This window comes from Leguminivora glycinivorella, chromosome 26, assembly GCF_023078275.1.
Source record: "Leguminivora glycinivorella isolate SPB_JAAS2020 chromosome 26, LegGlyc_1.1, whole genome shotgun sequence".
NCBI lineage: Eukaryota > Metazoa > Arthropoda > Insecta > Lepidoptera > Tortricidae > Leguminivora > Leguminivora glycinivorella.
This window is the reverse complement of record NC_062996.1, coordinates 5,960,108-5,987,058: the sequence shown is the minus strand read 5'-3', so window position 1 is coordinate 5,987,058 and position 26,951 is coordinate 5,960,108. Positions and strand designations below refer to the sequence as shown.

Below are 26,951 nucleotides of genomic sequence, written 5' to 3'. Positions count from 1 at the left end.
ACGCAAAGAAAAAAAAAACAATCAGTTAAAAAGGCTTACTAAGAATCACAAGAATCTGAATCATTCAAAAGAACTTTTTCATTTTCTGAAAAGAGGCTAATTAATAAAGAATTATGTAAAAATGTTTTCAAAACTATCTTTATACAAAATAAGGCACCATTTTACTACTATTTCAGTACAATGTTATTTTAGCTACAAAGGTGGAGTTCAGGCGGAGTGATGTCACTATAAAGTTATAACTGAGTTGGCAAAGTTTGTAATGGATAGAGTGGCGAGTAAGGTAATTTGCAAACTTTGTAATTGACTATGTTTGTGACGGTAAACAATTAAGCGGTAGTGATTATCTTACCTATCAAAGGTTTCTTTAAGCAGCCAGATTCAAACAATGTCCTATTAAGTCTCATTGGCTCTTAAAGTACTAAAATCAAGTAAGAAATAAATAGAAAATGATGAGATCTAAGCTTGCCATAAAAGGTTAGTCTTTGTAGGCAAAAGTAAAAAGGAATAATAAAACAACTCTTCTTCTTCTTACTGGTTTTAAGTTTAGATGTGTTTAGGTAAGTTTTGCAAGCAAAAAAAACAGTTTTCTGACATAAACCTATTGTTATTATCATGTCAACCAATAAAAGTAGTAAAGAGCGCAAAGAGCAATATACCTACAACTTACTGAAAGAGTGTTCTCGATAAAAAAATGCTTATAGAAGCCACTGAAATTAAGTACGTAATCCAACAAAGGATACACTGAAACTGTTTGTAAATTAAAGAAACACTTACTTATCTGTTGAACAGCAATTTGCTGTTGTTGGTGCTGCTGGTGGGCCGCCGCAGCGGCCGTGGCGGCGGCATGAGCAGCCGCCTGCGCGCTCAAGACATGGGCGGTCAGCTCGCTCCCAACCAAGCCGCCGTCCAAAACCTCCACGCCTCCGAGCGCCCCACTGGAATATAGTCCCATCATTGTCACTTCACAATCGACAAGAAAATACACAATTGAACAATAATGCCGCGAAGCAGATCGAATTTGTGACGCGAAAGTTTGCTATGACAAAACACGGTCGGCATTTGTTTACGCTTTATTACCGGCCAGTTACAAGTTGCGATTTTAGGGAAAGTAGGTAAGTATTGAACATTTGATTACATCGAGTAAACTGTTAGCATTGCCGCGATTGAGTCATTAAACTAGCAATCAGATTCACTTCTTATTACAATATGTCAAGAATCTTATATACAATGGATGTTGCACGCCGAACATTACTTTGAAGCCAGAAAATTTGACCTTGAATTACGTCACGCCGGTCTTGCATCTCTTTCTTTAGGGTGTCCATGATTAAGCATACATTAGGGATATCCCGCGGAATTTGACGTATTACATCTCTCGACACAGGCTTAAAACCTTTGAACCTCCGTTTTGACAATATTCTCAGCTTGATATGATATTGATATGTGTTAAAATGTCAAATATTAATATTAGCGCCATCTATCTGAGCGTACCTACCCCAAAGGTGTATCGCCATCTAGCTCACCGTACCTTTTTCTGTATGGTTTTGAGGTAAGTTTTTTTCTTAGACTTTATCTGTCTATACGGAGTTACATAAGTATTTGTCTTTTACTAACTGACACCTGTGTTTATTAAAGCATGCAATGGAATATATATTTTAGTGTTTTGGTCATCACAATAATATTTTGGTAGTAACTACTGGGAAAACTAATCCCAGTAGCTATCAACCCCCGGTGTGGTAATTAACAATGTGGGGGAAATCCCAGTAGTTAGGACAGGTAAAAACTTGGTGGTAACTAGTGGGAATAGCCACAAAAATATAAGGGAAGTATTTGTCAATGGGGAAATAATGAAATACTAGGACGTTTTAAAACAGTATCTTTATTTTTAAGCGCCGCCCCAAATCTCAAGGAAGGTGGTTCTCAATTCGTACGTATTTCAATTCTCTTCGCATGTATATATGTATCTCAATTTAATGTTTAGGCCACGATATATCCGTCGTTACTGGACTGATTTTTAAAATTTCTTTCTGTGTCATAATCTTCAGGCTTAAAGTGCAAATCTGCAAATTGTCGAACGCTCTGAAACATTTCCTTTTATCGTTACAATCGACAGCCAACAGCCAATGCTGCCTCCTTCCTTCATCTTTTGGAATACTGAAAAGTTTAATATTATTCATGTTAATTGTAAAGACATAAATTATATAAAGTTGGTATTATTATACTGTGATATGAACTATGAACATAGAAACCGTACCAAGTTGATAGATTTAGCTCCATTCAATAAGAGTAAATACCATGCAAGAAAAAAGATTGGTCACCCTAGTCGTAAAATAGCACATAGCATTATTTTTCTTTAAAGGTCATATTTATCGTTCTAAACCTATTCGTGGGAATTTTGATATAATTTGAGACAATGAAACCAATATAATGATAAGAACTAACCAAGATTACAAGCAAAATAGAAGAAAATTTATTGCCAGTGAGGTTTATGAACATTTTGGTAAAATAAGTACTTACTTGTGAAATTTTACGTCGGATTTCGGTTTCCATTTACTTCCACAATGGTTCACTATGCAATACATAGCTCAGAACTTAAGTAAATCGTCGAAAAACGTTTATTTTGCAAAATAAATCTCTGAATCGGTGAATGAATTTTGACAATTCTGACATATCGGGCATTTTTTTTTATTATTAGTGTTCCCATAGTACGCAGGAGGTAAATACCGGAGAAATAAGGTTTTTGATTGAGTTTTTTTTTGTATAATACAAAGAAAAGTAAGTCAATTTGATTGAAGAATGTTTTATACGTTTTTTTTATTAACTTATCTGGCAATACATCACAGTGTTGGAATGAGATAGAACATAGGAGTAAAGGTGAATGAACCTGGCTTCAACTCATTGGTCGGCACGCACTATCCAGAGATATATATAAAATTCTTGCAATATGTTTTTGTTGTGAAAAGTAACGTAACGTTTGTAAACAAATAATATAGAGGTAATAGAGGTATTAGGCTCCCCACTGACAGTCTTAAAAATTCATAATCTTAAAAAAAACTTGTATGCAATCTGACAGTTCAAACTGACACTGACAAGACACTGACAGATCTGAACTGTCAGATTGCATACAAGTTTTTTTTAAGATTATGAATTTTTAAGACTGTCTGTGGGGAGCCTTAGAGGTGAAGCGAAGAATGAAATTGTCTATGGATGGACGGAAGTTTAGTTTTTTGCAGCTTGGTTGGAGAAACGTCAAATGACAAACCTAATTTCAACAGACGTAAAACGTAAATTATTTTGCATTTATTTATATTAAAATCTTGGTAAGTTTTCTTATTATAAATAAGAACTTTGGCTTTTGTCTTTTTCAATATGATTTTTTTGCCTCGGTAAACCACATAAAGATCCTATTTCATAAATAGGAGAGAACTTAGCTCATCATGAGGAACAGTAAGAAAGTTAAACAAGAATTGTCTTTTAATCCGTTCTATACATGTTGGCAAATTCTGTAATTGGAAAACTTTTGATGGCCCCTGTACACATATGGCCAACGGTTTCACCAACCCCCTTGGCCAAGCGTGTAGAGGGCTACTTGGTCGTAAGTTGGCAGTTGGCGCTTGCGCTTGCCGGCCAACCGATTGGTGTCGGTTTTTTGTCCACACATCAAAGGATCTTGGCGCCAATGGCCAACTGCGTTTACACGTTGGCGCTTCATTCAGTTGGTCGTCAGTCGTCAGAGAGGACAGTAGTGAAATATTTACGAAAATAATAAGTTTATCTATGCCAATAATAGTGTAGATTTTAGGAAATAAAATAACCTTGCAAATGTTTAATGTATTTCCTAAAAAAGATAAATGTTCTTATCAGAATATTCAAAAAATTGTTAATATTTCAAATAATTTAATTTTACTACGGGGTTATTATTTTTTAATCAAATTTTTCTGAAAACGTCTATGACCTAGAATTTCCTAGACTTTTCCATTCCACGTCCATCTTTCATGAAGAGCCAATGCCAAGTGAGTGGTTCGCCAATGTGTAAACAGCGGCTCTTATCTTGGCCAAGGGGTTTCACAAAGGGTTGGTGGAACCGTTGGCCATATGTGTACAGCGGCCATGAAAGTTTCTTGGTATTTGTGTAATTAACTTATCGAAGAAATAATTATATGGCTGAGAATTAGCTGTATAATTTAAATAACTTTATAAATATGTTTATTTGAAATGCCAATTATCTTACCTATTCAAAGTACAGTCTGTCGAGCCACTTCCGCCAGTAGCATAAGGTGGCAAATTTAAAAAATGTCGACTCTAAGAGTTAGGGCCGGTTGCATCAAACCGTCTGTCACCGTTAAAGCGTTCGTAAAATTTTATTGTATGGGAAGTTCCATAGAAGTCTGCTTCGTGACGATGATGTATCTGTCAAATGTGGTTGATGCAACTGGCCCTTAATGTCCCAAAAAATTAAATTGAATTTCGCATACTTTTCTACTGGCAATGTCGGGTGACAGACAAACTGATCATACCTACGGAAATAAAATGTTGAAGTAAAGCCTACATATAGGTATGTATACCTACCTATATGGATACCTATATGGGTGTATATAAAGTGTAGAGAATAAACGGAAGTCTTGATACACCCTGTTTTTATTGAATAACGTTAACTTTAAGGGGAGGTTCTTTAGATCAAATTATACAATTAATTTCTCTAGAAACAAGCGTCTTAACTCTTGCGGTTATCGAGTTATTAAAAAAATAAAGATAATTACTGAACACGTGTGTGACAGCCTTTACCAATTTTTAATGTTATTTGTTTTGGCATGTGCCGTCAATCACTTGACACTAACTTGAATGTTATTCTTAAGGGTCTCTCACACTAATAAATTCATTTATTATGTATGAAAATGATGAAAAATTTTTTTTGCGAATTTAACTAAAAGTGATATACAGGGTAGTTCCTGATAATGAACCTAGTTACGTGTCGAATTTTACGGAAAACAATAAAAACACGGTGTAGAAATCCGGTAACGCCTTGAATACGGTCGGTATCTGTCACTTTTTATTTCATATATGACATCTCATTTCAGTTAGCAATTTATATGAAGTAGTTTTATATACCCATTTAAATACCCAAATCAATTTAAAATATTTTTTATTACAAATTTAGATTGTTTCCAATAGTTACATAAAAAAGAAATGTTAATAGCATCAATTTAAGTTTCCAACTAAGGCTTTCCACAGACAGTCTTAAAAATTCATAATCTTAAAAAAAAATTGTATGCAAATTGACACTGACAGATCAATTCAGTTTGAACTGTCAGATTGCATACAATTTTTTTTTAAGATTATGAATTTTTAAGACTGTCTGTGGCAAGCCTAACAAAACGATCACACTACAAACGCGTTCTAGCGTTAAAAAAACAAAATTGCATTCGCACATTGGTAGCAACGTAATTGAAAGCTCCTCGGCTTTTATTTTATTGAAAATGAACTTCGCAATCGCCAGCTGCTCGCAAAAATTGCTCTCGAGTTGCGCATTTCATCTCTAAAGAGGGTTACTAGGTTTCATCTCGCTCCGCCTTGTTAGTTTACCAAATTGATACGTATACCCTTCTCTCTCGCGCGGACGTTTTTGTTTCTATTCAACAAAAGGGGTTTCCTCACGCTTTCCCTTTTCCACGTAGAGGGTGGTACTCTTAGTTGCCCTGAGCTCCTGGTGTCAGCGCGCGGTTTCTCGCCAAATATTGACTTAATTTGTAAAATTTACAGAAGCATTACTGTTTAATTCTATTAAATTAAGAATATAAATTTAATGTTTTACGAAATATTAAATTATCTAAGGCTAAAATAGATTCAAACTCGTTAAAACTTATAGCCGCGGATTTGCATGATAAATGCTGCATTCCATACAAGTCGCAGTTGGTCAGATTCTTTGCTAAGCCGTTTGATGGATATCCTGGAACTTTTTCTTTAGAAAATCTCCTTGTGCCATAAATCAGCTTGGACGTCATCAATTTATCTTTTCATTCGCTTTAGGTATTTGCAGACCTTTTCGTTTCTAAATCTTTTGTGTATTTTTGTAATTTTGGATACGTGTACATAATGTAAGAACCTGACACAAAAATAGTTAAATCTTGTCCACCTTTTTTGGATATTCGTGATTTTATTCCATTAATTTTCTTACTTTTTAGGTTTAGAAGATTAAGTAATGAGTAGGAAAAGTATCCCTATATCATTAAGAAAAATCTGCCACTAATTGCCAGATGAAAAGCCGTATTCGCCGAAAAACCCCAGACGTTTGACCTCAAGCTCGGCCGATTGCCTTCGAACCCTGACTCGGTCGTATAATTTGTCACGTTTGAGCTAATCTTACTGGATTCAGTGAAACTTAGGAACGCGAGGTTTTTTTGTAGGCCTTAAAATTATTTTACGTACATTGAAACCTAGAGGCAGCTTAATAGGCTACAATGTTTAAAAAAAAATTAAAAAAAAAATAGATCCCTTTTACCTGTATCAATGTAAAACTCCATTTATTTTGATCATTTATTTTGACTGCCGTTTTTTATGTTTTTGAGATATATATTTGTCCCTATTATTGTTTAAGGTCCATAAAATTTATTTAATTCCATAAGTCATTTACTATATCCTTGTGTTAGAACGAAGCGGAAAGATACATAAAGATAGGGGATAGAGTGAGAAGGTTGACGTTTGAAATTTAATCCAACACTTGAGTATTAGTCATCAATCGATTGATTGGAAGGCAGTGGTGACAATAGCCAAGTCATCCTGACTAGCTATCTAGGGCTCAGCCAATGTCAATGTCTCCGGGATATGTAGACGGAGTCATTGACCCGGCGCTCTCGGGCTTTTCAATAAGTTGGGACGGGGAAATTATTTTAATAGTGAATTTTATGTAATTTATTTGAAGATGTGAGAGAGGAACAGTGAGTATAATATTTGAATTGTGGCTTTCTTGCAATAATTAAGGTAAAATTGATATAATTTCATTTATATAGAGATAAATGACAAAAAATACGCATGAAAAAGAAATTTTTTTTTTTGTATAGTTACGTGAAATAGAAAGTAAGTTTTGAATTTGAATAAACGTATTTTTATGATTTTTAAACATTCGGATGCTTATACCCGAAATATTGCAAATATTAAAGAGGCAGCCAACGATTTATGGGAGTGAAAAAGGTCTAGACTGAAGGTAAGGGATGGCGCGAAACGCATGGCTGACACCCCCAAGTCAGTGACCCAGTGAAAAAAATGCATCGGAATTGTAGTTGTAAACATAAACAACGTAGTATAAATATCCCTTTTGCAATGAATTAACCTTTTTTTAAAGGAAAATCGATAGTTGATTGAGGGTGTCCATTGAGGGGTGCTGGGGTACGCATGCGCAAGTGCGGGGCGCGGCGCGCCGCGTCTCCGTCGCCACACGCTCGCCGACACCCGACGACGTCGCGTCCTTCGCGCGTCTTTGCCATATTGTCCTGTCACAGCAGTAAGTAAAGTCTACTGCTGCGCCGGGACAAGCAGGCAAAGGTGACGCACTACCACCCGCAACACAACGGACTGACCGAACGATTGCACCGATCTTCAGCAAAAACTTCAAGAGGATTTTTAATGTTCTATCTTTATTACTATATTGTGTGTGTCTACAGGTTCTGTTCACAGGTTGGCTGGTTGTTGATTTAAATGGGAGCGGCGGCCGAGCCCAAAATCGATGGACAGTGCTAGTGTAAAGTGCCAGTGACATTAGTGAGAGTGCATAGCCTCAACTAAGTCTAGTGCTTTTATGTGTCCTTATATATCACTTCTTATCTTGTGACTAGCTGATTAAGCAGTGATTTATCAGAGATTTTTATCAATTTGAAGCTAACATATGTTAGTCTTGGGTTGTGATAAACGCTTACAAGTCATATGTTAGAAGTGGCACGAACATAGTTCATGAGATGTTAATAAATGTGGGTAAAACTCAGCTGTGCTATAACCTCATAAGGTCAATAAGACTAGGAGAGCATAGGGACAGAGATTAAGCTATGGGAGGGTGCACGTATTGAGCGACTCAGCGCGCATGCGCGTCGCCATCTTTGGCTGCATCCGACTCGGCCATTTTCTCCGAGGGTGGTGGATAAAGTTGTATAAAATCACCCCTAGCTCTGCGTTCAGGGGAAACGATATCCTATTCAGTTTCACTTAAGCTTTAAATATGAAGTCAGGGAGGGAGAAATACAGTAATTTGAGAGGTGTATATAATTACTGTTTATTATTTTCCTTTCAAATGGATCTCATTTGTATGGTGTGAATATAAAGAAGTTTGGTTTTAGATATATAACGAAATATAAAATTACACCTAGCTAAAATATAATATAAAAGGTGACGTCATGTATGAATTAGCAAGAAAGGCAAATATAACATATAAATAACATTATATGTACATACCTATTTAATTATGTATGTAATGTAATGAACAACGGGTCATGACCCTTGATATATTCTGCGGAAATTGGATGAATAATAAATTAGCTTCAACCTATTTTGGGATGTATTGGCAGTTATACGTAAGTATTAGAAAGAGACATTCAATGTCCTCTTCTTCATGACTGAAATCTCGAATGGCTTAATGAATCCTTACTTGTTTTCTGAGCGTCACATCCACTTTTAGAATTAATTAAAAATGTTAATTCTGAATTAAAAATATGGAACAATAATGTCCTACTTAACGCAATAAGATTCTAGGGGTGGAGCTTTGACAGTATTTTGAACTAGGCCCCGTAGCTGAATAGCGCTGACGCGCCAATACTCAAGACCGATAGAGATAGATGGCTACGAAAGAGATATTATCGTGAGCGTTTTTGCATTCGGCTACGCACAGTGTACACTCACTGCTACGTTAATTTCGTAGCGCTACGCCGTAGACGGTTATTTTACGCTTTGTTGAGTAGCGTAGGCAGTGAGTACAGGTGAAATTATACATTGAATGATTATATGATTTTTGTAATTAGTAGAAGTGATATAATGTAGGAGTTTTTTTTTGGGATAGGTATATGGGACGTCACATACACTTATATATACGATCTAAGTCGAATTAATATTCTTTGACACTTCCGTAACCAAGAACCCGTCTGGAAGGAGTGGCAGGCACTCGTTAACTTTGCTAAGACAACCCGATTGAATGATTATATGATTTTTGTAATTAGTAGAAGTGATATAATGTAGGAGTTTTTTTTTTTTGGGATAGGTATATGGGACGTCACATTTGACACTTATATATACGATCTAAGTCGAATTAATATTCTTTGACACTTCCGTAACCAAGAACCCGTCTGGAAGGAGTGGCAGGCACTCGTTAACTTTGCTAAGACAACCCGATGGGCGGGTTCTCACCATACAAACGGTCGGTTACAAATAACGTCAGGCTACTCAGGTTTCTGACGTAGTGCGCCATTTTTGCCTGTAGTTATTACGTGTTAATTATATGAAATCGCGAAATAATCTAGTATTTCAAAGGAAACATATGGATGACGAAAACGTATGAGGCCGAGGCAGCATATTATTTTTGGTTTTATATGGAGCCAGCTCTTGCTGGCTGGGACATTTTTTAATTTTATTTTATTAGCCGCACTTTATTTTTTTTTTTACTGATTTAGTACGTGGTACGTGGAACAATTTTCCCACACAAAATCTATTCAATTTATTGAAACTTTTTGTATTTCGTGTGACACAAACCTGATAGACAAGAGTTTCAACTAAAGTGTTGTGCGGCGTGACGTGACATACATCCGCGTGAGTTAGATAGAAGAGCAATTTTGACATACTTCCTTCTAAAGTGCTGTATGCTGGTGCAAAAATTAAGTCAACGAGATACTTAGTCAGACTAACGCTGGGCGGAATGAGAATATCCTCATCTAGATTATAAAATGAGTCTGAATATGAAGAATACAAATGAATTACAAAATTCATCTCTTATAGATGAAAGATGAAAAACTTGACAAATGCGCATCATGCACTTGAATCTCATTTTGACGTTTTCTCTAGATTATAAAATGAGTGTAAATATGATGAATACAAATGAATTACAAAATTCATCTCTTATAGATGAAAGATTCGTTTTGACAGTTCTTAAACAGAAGCTGATTTGACTATAGGAGGCAAGTAGTCTATACGTAATTACCCAGATTAACAGGAGGCAAGTAGTCTATACGTAATTACCCAGATTAACAGTAACAGGTACAAAACGCAATATTTTTAAGGGGGAATCAATTTTTTCTTGCCTGTTATCGCCATGGTTACGATCCCCTGAGTCACGCTGCACGCTTTTTATGCAAAATTATGCTACTGAAATTATGCAAGCATGAATGTAATCCATGTTTGTAGGTGGCAAATTAAGGAAAGGGTTTGTTAACATCAGAAAAATGCATGTTTGCATATTTTATGTAGCACAATTTTGCATAAAACCAGCGTGGCTCAGGGGACCGTAACCATGGCAATAACAGGCAAGAAAAAGTTGATTCACCCTTAATTAAATCTCAACAGAAATACATTCTAGATTCGCAACATTTATACAAAAATCTCGTGACATTTAAATAAATCTTGGTACAAATGTCTCTTGACCGACAATTTAGGTCGACTGCCTATCCCGGGAAAGCAATTTAACTCTTACGAACAGGCGAATGAGAAAACTGTACTTCGTTAACCCGAGATATTTATTGAAGCAACTTTAATTACTTGTCTATTTATATAAGTAGTATTGCCATGGAAGATTTTTGGTTAGGGTTAGGTAAATCAAAGCTGCCCTTTGATACTAACGTTTCACATGGACATTTCTTTCGAATGTTATTCGTTTTAAGGGGGCAACGTTGTTGTAAATAAACTTTGCTACCGAGTGAAACATAAAAAAAATTCACCACTCCAACACGAACAAAATACTGTAATGTATCAACCTAAATATATTATTTTTATTTAACTCAGATAAATTGTTATAATTTACAATCTGACAATATAAGTAAAAGGTAACTTAAAATAAATATTTACAAATAAACTAACTATTAAACCCCGCTCCTTATCGTTTCTGGTGCAAAAGTACCCATAATACTTATGGCGTTACCCCTTTGGATGGTTATGGATAACTTTTGCACCAAAAACGATTCAGCGCGGGGGCCCTCAACCTAAATTTATATTCTTTATTCAATATTTATAATTAAATATTTATATATTATTAATAATATTTATTCAATATTCAAAATCATCATTTATATATAAATTCTACCAGCCAGCTTGAGGTATCAAGTCTGTATGAAAGTCCTTTGCACTCTTGTGGATAAAATGCAATTTTGCTATAGAAAAAGATGGTGGGACAACTTGGTTGCGTTTTAACAGGATTGGCGCGATCATAGGTCTCCTTGGAAAGGGGTATCCTCTCAAAGAGAGGAAAAACAAACAGGAAATATAGTGTCGTATGCGAGCATAGATTTAGAATTATTAAACTAGATTGTGTAGTTAGGTCAAAAAGTGTGTCCACATGAGAGGTCATTGTTTGGGCTGGTGTCCCTCTCGCACTTACTGACAATGTCAACATTATTCAGTGACGTCATCACTGTCATACATTGGGGATACCAGTTAATTTTCAAAGTCACTACTAAATCTACTAATACCCAAGTATGCGAGTCACATAATAAGCTACTTTCTTCCTAGTCAAATCAGCTTCTTTTTAAGAACTGTCAGAACGATTTGGAACGACTTCCTCATATGGAATTAATATGAAATTGAATTGAGTGACGTCACGGTCAACTGATTTACTTTATATATTTCTATCTGATTTATAAAATATAAATTGGATGTAAAAATAATTTCTGTCCCTGTTTTTCTTATAATGCTTTATTTTATTTTAAGTAGAGTCAAATTGCCTATTCTTATAAGTACTGCCTATTTTCATAGTGCGCTTGAACGTTTTCCCGCTTACTTAGTGGAAAAGAAAAAAAAAATACGAAAATAGAAATTGGCTACGTACCCAGTTTTATTTTAAAAACCTATTTTTTCTTTCATACTACGTCGCTGGCAAACAAGCATACGGTCCGTAGCCTATGGACGCCTACAACTCAAAGAGTGTCACATGCGCGTGGCCACCCCATTGTAAACTTGTACACTCACTTTTGCTGCGTTAAGTATAATTAAGTACACAGCAAAAAGGAGTGTACAAGGAAACCCATCCAAATATCAAAGGAAACGTCTTTCACCCGTTAAGATAAAATTCCCTTCCAATTGAATACGTCTCATGAAAATAATAATGAAGCCTGACACAGTTTCGTGACATTGTCCCATTTGCTCAAACAAACACTCCTTGTGCACAGAGGGAACCTGTCAAAGACGTACAATACAGGCGTGAGGCGTGTGCTAACTTAACTAACTAACTAACTCATATGTACCTACAGTGTACCGAATGCACAAACACTCACGATAATATCTCTTTCGTAGCTATCTATCTCTATCGCTCTTGCGTATTGGCGCGACAGAGTCAGACTACCTTTCGCGGCGTTTCATTTTCGCGTCGCAGAAATGCCATTCGGCTACGGGGCCAGGCTAGGGAATAGGGATGTGACGATACTTGATGATACGATACCGATTTTTATATGTACCTACATGATATGTGCAAAATTCAGAAGAAATGCCAAATCAGAGGATGCGAACATATCAGGGTGCGTAGCCGAATGGCACAAACGCTCACGAAACGCTCACGAAACGAAACGCTAGTAGATATCTATCTCTATCGCTCGTGCGTATTGGCGCGACAAAGCCAGAATAAGTGGCGCGGCGTTTCGTTTTCGTTTGGCGTCGGAGAAATGCCATTCGGCTACGCACGCAGTTGATAAGTCGGTATCGATATTAGTATCGATTTTGATATATCAGAGGATAAATGACCAGACAATTTTATAAATCTAAAGGCTGCGATAGTTTACTACTGTAAGGTAGTAAAAAGTGTCATGCATATATTAAAAGTACAAAAAATTTGTAAAAAATAAAAAAAAGAGATTTCATTGTTTTGGAAGGCAGACTTAGATCAGACTTCCAAGATTGATTTGAATAATAAATCATAATACTAAACAAGTATTAATGTAGGAGTTTACACTTTTTTAACGCTTTTATAGACTTCAGGATTGGAATTGTAATAATAAGATATGTAAACGGAGTTTAGTCAAAGTTCAACACAACACTAACGAATGCCGCCACAGTGTCAACACAAATGCAAATTGTATAACAGCGTTGATTTCAAATTTTATCACATGCATACAACAAGAGCATATAAGCCTGCATGAAAAACTACTTAGCTTTTGCATAAAAAAGCTACGTAGTATGGACTTTTTAAGATTTTTCCGGCGGTACAGAAAACTTGGCAGTTGCACAAAGCATTTGCACAAAGTCGAGTGTAAAGGCCCTTGAGCTTGCTTCAAAAAGGCGTTTTTGGCACTTTGAGACTGTGTCAAAGAAGACTAGGTTATTACTGAATTTTTGAACTGTAGTGTAATGAAACTAATATTTGTTAGAAAACAAATTCTAGTTTAAGAGGTGTTGTATTTTTTTTTTTAAATTTAGTTGCTTTTATTTTTTTTCCTAAAACTATACGTTTATCTATAAAATTATAAGTACAATGACTATGTCTATTGAAATATATATAAAAAATGATTAACTAACTCAATAAATGAGGGAGGATGAAAAAGTAACAAATATAAAAGGAGGATATTAAAGTATTAAATCTATATTTCTTTCTTTCTTGAAATACCTAATTATAAATATTATAATCCAGGAAACATCCCTCTTTATCATTACTTCCCAAAAATATAAAATCATAAAAATCAGTAATTTGTGCCAAATCAGGGACTTTATCGCATTCCGAAGTGCTATCCATTACAGTAAAAAAGCTATCCATTAAAAAAAAGTTGGAAACAATTTGCACTACTCTTGCCGGTCATTCCCAATGGTTCGCTATCAGCAAAAACGGCCAGCTATCTAATCAGCCAGCCTCCCTGTCTTAAAAAGTTTGCTCCATCAATCTATTGGCAAATAATGTTATCCGATCCGACCCGCGTCTTGTCAGCAAGATTTGTAGGCCGCGACCAAGTTTGGTGTGGGTTCTGTTTATTTGATTCATCTTTAAAAGTCATAATCATAAAGTAACTTTACTAATTTAACGGCTTATCGTACTTTTAGCCATTATGTTTTATGATAATGATATCCTTCAGATACTTTTAGTTAGATACGCACGAAGCGCTTTGCTTCTTCTTTTCTTTTGCGCACTGCCAAGGAGTGGAATTCCTTGCCGGCGGCTATATTTCCGAGCTCATATTTAACCCGGCAACCTTCAAATCAAGAGTGAACAGGCATCTTCTGGGCGAGCTCACTCCAGCGTAGGCCACGTCTTTACCTTTGGCTAGTCTGTGACCAAGAGTAAGCCAATTTATAATAAATGAATAAAATAAAGATACATACAAGGCGCGCCACATCGATTTTTGACTCGTTTTGAGTTGAAACTCCTAAATTTTCACTACAGATAGAAATGTAAGACTAACGGCCATCGGTTCTTTAATTTTTTATCTCTATTCAAAGAGCCATATGTAAAAAAAATCATACCTACTTATTTTTTATATGTTTTTTTAATCATGGTCTAAAAAACACTTTTTTCCAGCGATTGTTATTTTTCTAAATTTGATTTTAGTGAAGGATCTTACATACATGAAATCGACATGTTTGGATTTACCTTTGACTTTTCTCAAAATTCAAAAGAAGTGTTAACTTTAAACTAATTATAACATAAGTTATGACCAAAAAACCAAATTTTGACCCTAAAATTGTTCAACTTTGATGCAAAATATCACAGAAACAATGAGCAGTGAAGTACTTATGAGATACTATTTTGTTTGAAAACCATGCTGTTAATATAGGTAGGCTTTAGAAACTATCATAATATCAATGGTTTTAAATCGAAGGTCACTGGCGCAGGGGACGCCCTTAAAAGTTTCAAAACCAAAATTCATATTTTTTTCTCATCAATTATTGACAGATTTCTCTAGCATAAATATACCAATTTGTCTGATTAAACGGTCATGGATCTGCACATAATTTTTTGAAACGTAATATTTCACTACCGTAATAAATTCAGTCCTTTCATGACCTGCGGTGGCTTCCGACATCTCCGACCTAGTTTTGTATCTTTATTCTCTCGGGTGCTTTTTAAGGAACTATAACGTTTTCTGTACAGATGTAGAAAATAATTTATTTACTGTAAGTACCGTTGTTGATTTTTTTTCAACAATTGTTGCGGTAAAAAATTATGATCCCTATAATAGAGTAGAAATTATGATTTTTTTTAAATATCTGATAGGTACAGTACCATCTATCGCGACATAGTTTAAACATTGCATTGCAACACATCGAGTGTGATGGGCACCTTTGCATCTGAGAGGGCCCGGAACGAGTTTTGTGAATAGAATTTAGTTTTACAGTAATGTTAGTTTTAATAGAGTAGTATTATATTAATTTGTATTTTTAAGTTAGTTTTACATGTACCGAGGTCTTTTGAATAAAGTTGTTTAAACATTTGTGTCAATGACTAAATGTAATTCTAATTAATAATATTAATATATTATGTTTTTGTCCTGCAATCCTGCAGTTAATCCTGCATTAAAATATTAATTATAAAACGGATTTTTCTTTAATAAAACCTCAAATGCAATTCACGTTGTATTTTCGGATTCCCAGAGTCCACTAATAGGGGACGGGTCCCTAAAAAGTCAAGTAAGTGAACATTGCCACGTCATCCCGAAAGGACTTGTCACTATCAGGATCAACCCGCGTTTTGCGGTTTCAGAACAAAATTCCATTCCATTTTCAAACTTAAACCTGCAGGACTAAAGGCGTGGTGGTTAAGGAATGGTAGCAAATGATTTTCTTAATGAAGTGGATGCAAAAAATGTTTGACAAGGCTCGGGGACAAACTATTGAAAGTAATGAAGACAATGGTCTGGAAAGTTCTCTAAATCATCCTAGGTCATTTAAGAGGGTTTTTTGTCTATTAAAGGTAAGACTATGAGTAAAACTTTTTATAGGCTGAGGCTTTACGATCTGCGATGACTGTGATGGCCAAAACTATTTTTTTTTATGTTGCATAAATGTGAAGGATAATAGGTTTATAAGGATGTGAGATTATTCTATAAAAAATTAACCCAGTATTTGGGGTACTCTAAAATAATTCTGATTTTGATATTACTGAATCGACGAGTATACAGTGTTAGAGGAGTTTCCTTAATGAATACCGAAAAATCTTTCATGAAGAAATTATAGATAATATTGCTCGACTAATGTAATAAGGATTTTGTCCATTTAAACTTCCCGTGGTTTCGTGAACACGCGTGAACATTTATCATAATTAATTACTTATTACGAACTATGTGTGAATATTCGAACAATGTATGTACCTAATATATGCAAAGCTATTTAATTACGGAACCGTTTTAATGTGTAATGTAAAACGCTTTCCACAAATTCCAGGTAGGTAATTTAATTGAATCGTGCTAGTAATTCACTGTTTCTCAATTAATTATTATTAAATTAATCGTTCACTTTGATCGTGACGGCATTTAATGAATTAAACATGATTCGTTTCTGGTATAACAATGTGTTAAACCATTATTACTAATTATAAGTCTAAACTTCAATAAATAAATAAAGTAAGCTATTTACATCGCGTGATGATTTTTGAAAAGTAATCTATTAATTAATTTAACTTTTTTTTTTACATACAAGTTAATCCATTTATTCAGGGTTAAAAAAATACAATAAAAAAAGTCATTAATTTAACTGTTAATAAATAACTAAAACAACACTAAAATGCCTTTAATGCTTAATAATTTTGGAATGGTACAATATAATACGGAAACAAAACAAACAATACACTTACCTAGACGAAAGCTATTACTCAAACAGCCACACCCGTCAAAATCAGAGACAAGAGGCGTTATCTATGGAGTTTTTGTCATAAACCCCCATTCAGCCACAACCCTGCATTTTATGACCGCCAACGACTCGGGCCAACCTTATAAATCATATATTCACCCCTGTCGCTTTGCCTGCGTTTGATATTCGGATTAATGGCCGAGAAGACATCTAGAATTTGCGCAAACACTTAGGATTATAAAAAATAAGACAAGTGTCGTTGAACTTTCCGCACGATTTATCGCGGTTGGCAACCGTTTACGTAAAAATTACGTTCTAGTTCTGTCGCGGTTCAAAATGGCGTTTTTGTTGTCTATGGATTTTTCAATTAAGCAACTTTCTAATTTTGTCTTACTTAATACTTAAATAGTCATCACGTAAATATACAGTGTAAATTGAATTATAATTTTGTTTTCATTGTGGTTTGCATTATTAATGGGCCATAAAATGATAGTAAACTAATAAAAGGTCGCTAAAATTACGGAAACGATCATGATCATGACCCAGCGGCCATGTCAAATTTTGCTTGTCATTAGATGCAATAAAGCTTAAACTCGTTAAAATATTCCGTCGAGTTTCTTTCCATGTTCGATGTCATTCAACGATTGATTTTTCATTAAATATGTGCCGTATCTACGCGTCTTTCTGTAGTTTCTCTCTCCGTCATAAAAATAAAGTTATTTGGGTTATTTACGATCCCTATAATGTCTTTCACAAAAACGACTTTTCTGCAAGGTCCATAAAAGCCAGTAATTTATTGTTAAGTATTATGATACCATAATGTTTTGACGAGTTTCTCAGCAGTTCTCGAAAAGTTTGTACAAAAATTAAGGAAAAAGTTAAATTTGTTTTTATTATTCCTATTTTGTTACCAAGATTTTTTTGATGAATTGAGATTTTAGTAAGTTTTATTACGCCATTAAGGTTCTCTAGTATCTATATTTTCTTAATTACAACAATTATCTTCTATATATCTCACGAAAGTCGACTTATATTACTAAATGTTGGTAACAAAATAGGATCAATTAAAATTTGCTGACGTGGCTATGTACAAAGTTGTCGGGAACTGCTCTTCTAATATAATGTTCTTATTTATATTTACCGACTGATACAAATTCACTAGGACAAACACCAAAATTGATGAAATACCTGAAACAAGATAAATTATATTTTATAAATAAATACATCAAAAACTTACGTCTCTATCTGGAAAGTAATCTATAAAAGTTATTGCACCCCAGCGCCCTCTCGTCGCATCAAAACACAAAACGTAACATTTATCTAAGCTCGCGTTAGTTCGGGGAAAGTGCGATAGATGTCGCGCAGAACAATGTCTTGAGAACTTGTTGAATATGAAATTCGTATATTGATTTTCCGGCTTACTTACGTGCGTGCGACTTTCCGCAGGCGATTGTCAACTGAATTTGCTAGTTCATTTTGGGGGAAGTATCGCACTATCGCATGATACTGCTGACATTTTGGTATTTTCGTTATAAGGAAAAATAGACCGAGGGTGTCTTTAATTCCACGAAAATATTTTGCTAGAATAGAAGTGACTGAAATCTTATAGCAATAAAATGAGAGCGTTAGGTACATTGATCCCAAAATCGTATGTTGCAATTTCATAGGTAGGTAATAATTAAATACTAAAGTTTTGTAGTTTCTAATCTAAGTACTTATACCTCACATAATATTACGATACAATTGCGGAAAAAATAAAATTCGAAACACGACCAAAGTTTTTTAAATCGACACGAGTACACTATAATTTCTTTTTCGCACATGTATCGCACGACGTTTTTCAGTACGTGTCCCTTTGAAGTTTCGAACTGACAAGAAATATAAGACTGCGAACTAGTGTGGAAATAAAACAATAGGTGACATATACTGAAAAAGCCAGTTCTTTGTTGTGTATATCTTATACCTTTAAACGAGCAATTCTTGTATATATATATATATATATACCGACGATCTCGGAAACCGCTCTAACGATTTGGCTGAAATTTGTTATGTGGGGGTTTTCGGGGGTGAAAATTCGATCTAGATTTCGAGTTTTCATGCATTCAAAATATGGTCGTTAATTTCCGCCGATTGTGCATCGGCTGGGCGTAACTCAGCCGTAAGAGGTCGGTTTAATGTTCGCAAGCACATCGCAGGGTTTCGAATCCCGGCCAGAAATAAAGTTTTATTTTTGTATTTATAATAGTTTTTTTTATCTAATGACGTGATATAATAAAAATCAAAGAGGATCGAGTATTATAGAGAGTTACTGTCGAAGTAAAATGTGTAATCACAGTGCATAGACTGCCATCTCTTGACACAGGCTTAAAACTTTTGAACCTCAGTTTTGACATGTGTTAAAATGTCAAATATTAATATTAGCGCCATCTAGCTGAGCGTACCCCAAACGTGTAACACCATCTAGGCCACCGTTCCTTTTTCTGTATGGTACTGAGGTACATTTTTTTCTTAGACTATCTGTCTATACGGAGTTATATATGTCTTTGAATAAAATAGAAACGAGCGAAGCTCGGTCGCCCAGATATTTCTTATATTACCTAGCGTAATAACCTTACTTTCGTTTACACAATAATCTGGGTACGTAAACGTAGATTATTAAAGGGTATTTGGACACCCTTTACCCCAAAATATGAAGGTAAATCGGGACCCGTATTTATACGGGTTTATAGTCCTATTAACGTGTTCCGGACTGAATAAATAAGGTTAGATAGCTTTATAAGGGTCATTCCGTAATCAAATGATTTTTGGAAAAAATAAGTTTGATAGTTTCAACTCTTTTTAACCCCCGACGCAAACGACGGGGTGTTATAAGTCTGACGTGTCTGTTTGACTGTCTGTCTGTCTGTGGCATCGTAGCTCCCGAACGGATGAACCAATTTAGATTTAGTTTTTTTTGTCTGAGTGCTGAGTTAGTCGGGAGTGTTCTTAGCCATGTTTCATGAAAATCGGTCTACTATGTCGCGGTCGGGGGTTTTTTCAAAATTTTAATTTTTAGTAGGATCTTGAGTTTATTGCGGACATACAGACAGATTCATCGGAGGACTTTTCTGTACTATCACTACTATCAGCAGCAAAATCGCATGGAGAAATTATGAATGAATTCATTAATAAATTCGCCATGCAGTTTTGCAGCTGATAGTACATCTGTGTAGCTACCACGAGTTTTTAAGGGTGCCTTTCCACCAGAGGTGCACTACGTGGATATGTTTGCTATCCTGTCTGTATCCACCAATCATGTTCATAAAGCATACTTAGCACTGGTGAGAAGGGTTTCGACTAGTTTCGACTAAGCTGATTGGTGGGTATCAATTTATCAAACATCCACGTAGCGCATCTCTGATAGAAGTAGAAAGGCACCTTTGTGAATAAAAAATGCATACATTTTTGTGATGTTTATTAACCCTATCGACATTTTTAATCATACTTTTAAATTAAAGAAAAAATGGAAAAATCCAGACCTCCGGCAAGATTCGAACCAGCGACCTCTGGTTTTGCCGGAGCCATCCCGCTTCCAACTGCGCCACGGAGGCCTGCTGGATGTGTGCGAAATTATCCATCTATTCCCTCAAGTCTTAAACGCCTTAAGCTAGGAACATACTACGCGGACGTCTGTCGTAAATCGACCGCGACCGCGACCGATCGGAGTGTTTCACGGAACAAAACATCCAGCGAGCCAGATTTCGATCGGACGTCCATGCGCTCAAGGCCACGTCCACGTCCGTCGACCGATAGTTTGCACGGTTATGTGTAATTTCATTGTCCAGATTCCCGTCCGCGGTCGATTTACGACGGACGTCCGCGTAGTATGTTCCTAGCTTTACGGTGGCGTATAGCAATATTCACACTCAATCATCATTCATTAATCATTATTTTTTTTAGTTTTTCCATTTCTTTTTAATTTTTCCTTTAATTTAAGTGCGTTTTCACATTATCCGATCCCTTATAGCGGATCTCGGATCACAGCGATACGTCGGAAAGGGACAAACGAACTTTATCAGCTTGATAACTTTAGTGAACGTTTATGAATATAACGGATGTGTTTTAAACGTTAATAACCTAACCACAAAATTAAAATTTTGAAAGAACACCCGACATAGTGGACAGATTTTCATAAAACATGGCTAAGAACACTCCCGACTAATTCAGCTTTCAAACAAAAAAACTAAATCTAAATGGGTTCATCCGTTCGGGAGCTACCATCCGCAGACAGACACGCACACAGACAAACAAACAGACATACAGACAGACAGACAGACACGTCAAACTTATAACACCCGTCGTTTTTTTTTTTTTTTTTTTTTTATGTTATGGCAATCGTCTTAAGACATTTTTGCCAGCTTCACGTCAATATAATAAAGGAAAAGATTACGAAGAAGAAATTCAATGATTATTGGCAGACTCAGAACTGGGCTGAAAAAATAATTGTTATTTGATAGAATTTATAAAGGGTTAGTACAATTCATAATATCACTTTACGTAAGTTCGCAATGTATTTTGCGTAACATTTGCGTATATTTCGTGTACAACACAAGGACAGTAAGCCTGAGTAATGACGCTTGTGAGTCCTGTGACGTAAAGCTTATTCGTACTCGTGTTGTATTATTTTGGATTACGTGTACGTATATTTAAAGTCACATACAGGTCGAACGCGATTAACATTTATTTAAATTATACATTTATATAAATTAATATCGGGTAGTCTGTGTGGTGACGGGTTAAGAATTTACACCCCCTTTCTTCCCGTGTGTCGTACACTATGGGATATGGGTTAAATTGTGGCGTGGCGAGAGGCTGGCAACCTGTTACTGTAATGTCACAGTTTCGTTTTCTTTCAACCCCTTATTTGCCAAGAGTGGCCAGTAGTTTCATGTGTTCTGCCTACCCCTTTATGGGATACAGGCGTGATTGTATGTATGTATGTATGTAATATCGGGTAGTTCTGTGTTGTTTACATCTCCGGTGACACTGCTGGGACGTCAGTCTTCCGCGACCACGGCCAGTTGGCCGAAACGTTGGGAAAAAGGTAAAAATAATGTTAATTAATCGCGTTCGACCTGTATGTGACTTTAAATATGTGTACAAAGCGCGAGAACTTAGTGTTATACGTGTACCTAACTATTTGTAACTTTATCAAGTTGAAGGTATGGCATCGTTTCTTAGTGCGCTTTCACATTATCCGATCCGATATCAGATGAAGGGCCTACATCTCATATATTTGAGCCGCCATCTTTGACTTTTGCCCTTGAAATCCTTCCTACATCCTATATCGTATACCAGCCAGCGAAAGCTGCTGCATAAAAACTGGCCGAGCTTACTTAATGAAACAGGGGCCCATTTTTCAAAACTGAAAGTTACAAGTGACATGCGGAAATCTCTTTCCAACTTGCCATAATAGACATTGACAAACGCTTGTAAATTGTAACTTGTAGCTTCGAGAAATGGGCCCCTTTATAAACGATATTTTTGACAAGTTCATATTTAACAAATATGTTGACTAATAAGGAAAGCTACTACAAAGTAGATTTGGTTAGAACTGTAAATCTCACAAAACCGAAGTAATACTAGAAGAGTGGGTTAGGTTAGGTTAGAACTGTGACCCTCCCAAAACCGAAGTAATACTAGAAAAGTGGGTTAGGTTAGGTTAGAACTTTGACCCTCACAAAACCGAAGTAATACTAGAAAAGAGGGTTAGGTTAGGTTAGAACTGTGACCCTCCCAAAACCGAAGTAATACTAGAAAAGTGGGTTAGGTTAGGTTAGAACTGTGACCCCCACAAAACCGAAGTAATACTAGAAAAGTGGGTTAGGTTAAGTTATCACAAAGCAAACTGATCTAAAAAAGTGGGTCGATCAGTTTAGCCTAGGCTAAAAGAAAAGACTGTAACCCCTTTATAACAATTTATTACATGACATTTGGTAAAAGTATCAATTTGTCAAATTTACATACTATTAGGTAATATGAAAAATATACAATTGATAGTTTATTAAGTAACACCTGGTAACACATTGTACTAATGTATTAGTTACTAAATGATTATTTGTCAAGTAAGTTTTTGTAAAATGATACATATGCGGAATAACATATTTGCCAATTACTATATTGATGAAACGTTTTTTGTAAAATGAACATTTGCTAAAATTGTTTGGTCAAACATTAGTGAACCCGCGCTTAGACCAATGTCGTGGCTGAGCCGTAGCTCGCGCTATCTATAATAAAATACCTGAAAAAATTAAAATGCTTGCAACAGATCGTACCTTTGTTCGTGAGTTTAAAACCTACTGCACAAATATGGCCTGCTACTCGGTGAATGAGTACCTGGTGAATTGAAGTGTCCAAATCCCCATTTTTATTGTATCTGTATCAATAGTAATGTCATTAATTTATATGTTTTAATTTTGTGTTATAATATAATTTCAACAATATTATTTGTTAATTAATTTATGAACATGTAATGTGAATATAATGAATTGTTATTTTTTGTAATTTATGATTGTAAACTGACTGGTCAGGCTGTAACTATAAACGACAATTTCAATTGAGATTTAATCCTCTACGTATCATTGGTACTGACTGTACTTATGAACGAATACAGTACGTTTCATTTGATCTTGAATTTGATGAAAAAAGTCAAATTCTTAAGCATTCGTATTATAATTAAATAATATACTGAAGATGAGATAAATTCGATTCGTCGGTTTCATGTCACCGTCAAACGTAATAAAAATGGCGCCGATTTCATTACCTCTTCCATTTTATTAGGATACTGAAAAATGTGTGCGTTTTTATACTGATAATAATAGGAATAATTACTAATTCATCTTACTAGATCTAGATATAATAAACTCACGGGAAAAGGCGGCCATTTTGAAAAGTGTAGGTAGCGAAGTTAATCTTCCCATAATTTAAATTTCGCGCTTTTTTTTGAGGATTTCTGACCACCTTGACTACTACGATTTGCTCCGATATATCTAATAGCGACTATACACAACACTTTAGGTAATAAATGAAAAATGAAAACGTTTTAAGTCTTTCTTTTCCACATAAACACCGCAATACCACAGGAAATAAATATTATGGCTTGATTCCACATGAAATATACCTACTGTCTCCATCCTCGATCAAAATATAACATGATTATCAAGAAAATATTTAAATTTCCGAACCTTTTGGTCAAACATCGCCATCTTGCGGATAAATGAAGCATTATACCAACATGGCGCAAAGTGTGCTCATGCATTGCAACCTTTACTTATTAAATATTTCCTTCATACCGACCCATGTGTTGACCTTTACACCCTAGATACAGTTTTATTGAATTTTGTACTTTATATACAGAATCATAGAGTTTAAAAGTATGTGTGAGGAAAGTGTTGTGTTACAACCTTTTTAAAACAAGTCTTTAAAGTTATTAGTTGCTGTTACTACGTGAGAATATAGATTTTTGCTAGTTTAGTTAAAGTATTAAGAGTAATTTATATGCAAAATTGTCGAAAATGCTTCACGTAAATCGGCCTTCAATTTGCGGCTGAAAGCAATTTGCTCCTGTGCCCAGATGGTTTGCGTGATTTAAGAAAAACAGATTTGGGCGTTTTTATATTCTTTAAACTTTTTACTTCTTTGGGTTGACTTCTTTTCATAATCTTAAAAAATTGTATGCAAATTGACAGTTCAAACTGACCTTTTCAGTTTGAACGTACATACAATGTGCATTGACTTTTTCAGTTAAAAAAAGGCAAACTATATTCTTTGTATGAAACATTAGACTATTTCTTCTGAATTGCTTATGAAGGAAGTGTTCTCAATAGAAGCGCGAAATGTCGTATTATTATTATTTTTCTCAAAATTTGTACCTATTGACGTAATATCATGATTTTAAAATAAAGAAATATGTCATTTGTTCTTATAAAAAATTGAAATTTTGAAAAAACCCCCGACCGCGACATAGTGGACCGATTTACATGAAACATGGCTAAGAACACTCCCGGCTAACTCAGCTTTCAGACAAAAAAACTAAATCTAAATTGGATCATCGGTTCGGGAGCTGCGATGCCACAGACAGACACACACACAGACAGACAGAGAGACACGTCAAACTTATAATACCCCGTCGTTTTTGCGTCGGGGATTAAAAACAAAACAAATGCTTCCGGGACTAAAGAGGCTATATTGTATGAAATCACGACACCACCATATTAGCTGTTGTTTGTTTAGTCTATGGTCGGATGTAGTTTAGTCTATGCCGTCTATGGTTCCATTTGCAGTCGTGCACTTGACACGCGCGGTCATAAAGTGTCTGGGGCATTGTGTAGATTGCGATGTGATATGATAATGGTAATGGAAGATGTGTAGTGATTTAATTCAGTTTACGTACAGTTAGCTGCAAAAGTGCATGGATAATTTATCAATGAATTTATTCATAATTTTTCCATGCAATTTCGCAGCTGACTGTATAAAGGTTTATTAAACCGGTTTACAACCGTAGGTATAAACTGCGTTGTTGATTATCTGATTTCTTAAGGTTCGCTTATTTAATTTAAATATAGTTTGTCAAGCCATTTGCATCAGTAGGTAGAAGCGGCAATTTTAAAAATGTAGGTGTGAAGGGTTATTGTCCCATAGACATTTTGAATTTCGCGCCTTTTCCTACTTACGAACTTGTTTGACCGGCTATAGTCTGTCAAGCTGTTTTCGTCACTAGAAAATAATGAGAACTTAATGTAAAAAATATAGGTACGAATGTTAAGTGTCCCATTAGACCATTTGCTTTATTAATCGTATTATGAAGACGGCCGAAAACTTAAAAATTAAACAGTTAAAGAAAAAAGGCACGCAAAAATTTTCTAAATAAAATATTTAGAAACAATGATCTTTCTTTTTTTTTATTTACCGCTTTTTCTACTGACGAAAATGTCTCGATAGACTATAATATTGTTGTCGGTCACAAAGCGTAAAATAAGATTCTATCATGTCTGTTCACTTTCTAAGGAAGAGACTGTATTTTAAATATCCGCGTTGAAATCGATCGGAAACAGAGGCCGGATGGCAATTTCACACGTTAACTGTTCAATGAAGATAGAATAGAGACTTTTATAGGTAACTAGCTTTTGCCCGCGGCTGCGCACGCGTTAGAAAGAGACAAAAGGTAGCCTTTGTCACTCTCCATCTCTTCAACTATCTCCACTAAAAAATTCACCACAATTCGTCGCTCTGTTTTGCCGTGAAAGGTGGACAAATAAAGCCGCCATTTTGGCCGTAATTTTTATGTTATCCTGTGGCACAGTATAATAAAGAGTACTATCGTACAGTATGGCCACTCCCGCTCCCCGTTGAAAGTGCCGCCCACCCCCTCTCGGTTACCTCACAGTTACCGCCTGTCAAAAACGCGAACAGTCGACCTGTCATATTTCACTCATACAAGCATGGTACGCGTTCACCTACACGAGCTTAGAATGTGTGCTAGGAATGCGCCTCTTTCATATATTTGATCGCCAGTGTTCAAGATGTGCCTGTGGCAAAGTTGTTTTTTTATCTCTGCTGTCATTATTATCGCAAGCGAGGACGCTTTGTTGTTAAGCCATTTTCGTTTTTATAATTAAAACCTGTGAGAAGACCAACGAGTTTGTATTGTGAACAACACCTGAGATCCCCAGCACGAGGCCCATGAGTTGGGCTTACATTATGTAAAAGTTTCATGAGAAATTTTTGACGCAAGTTGCCATTGAGAATATTTTCTAGCTTGGCAATAAATGTGGAAAGAACTTTTCATGAGAACTTCTTTTGGTGTTTTGCTGGCCGGCTGTTATGCTTCCAATTTTATCACTTATCTTTGTGGCATATAAAGCGTCTGTTACGTTCTGGCTAGTAGGTATGTCAGTGTGAGAGTGACAAATGTCTTATCCACGTGGATAAGTGATAAAATTGGAAGTATTAGGCGGGCCGATGGGTAGCTA

The 26,951-nt window shown here is 35.5% G+C and overlaps 1 protein-coding gene across 1 annotated transcript in view; it reads right to left on the bottom strand.

Moving 5' to 3' along the window:
* Positions 1-26,951, bottom strand: part of LOC125240121 (RNA-binding protein Musashi homolog 2-like) — a 57,571-nt gene that overhangs the window by 25,598 nt on the left and 5,022 nt on the right. Inside the window, exons 2-3 of the mRNA XM_048147968.1 lie at positions 18,083-18,129; positions 775-935 (exon numbers count right to left, since the gene is read on the bottom strand). Of these exons, the coding sequence (XP_048003925.1) occupies positions 775-935; positions 18,083-18,129 (208 nt within the window). The remainder of the gene's footprint in view (positions 1-774; positions 936-18,082; positions 18,130-26,951) is intronic.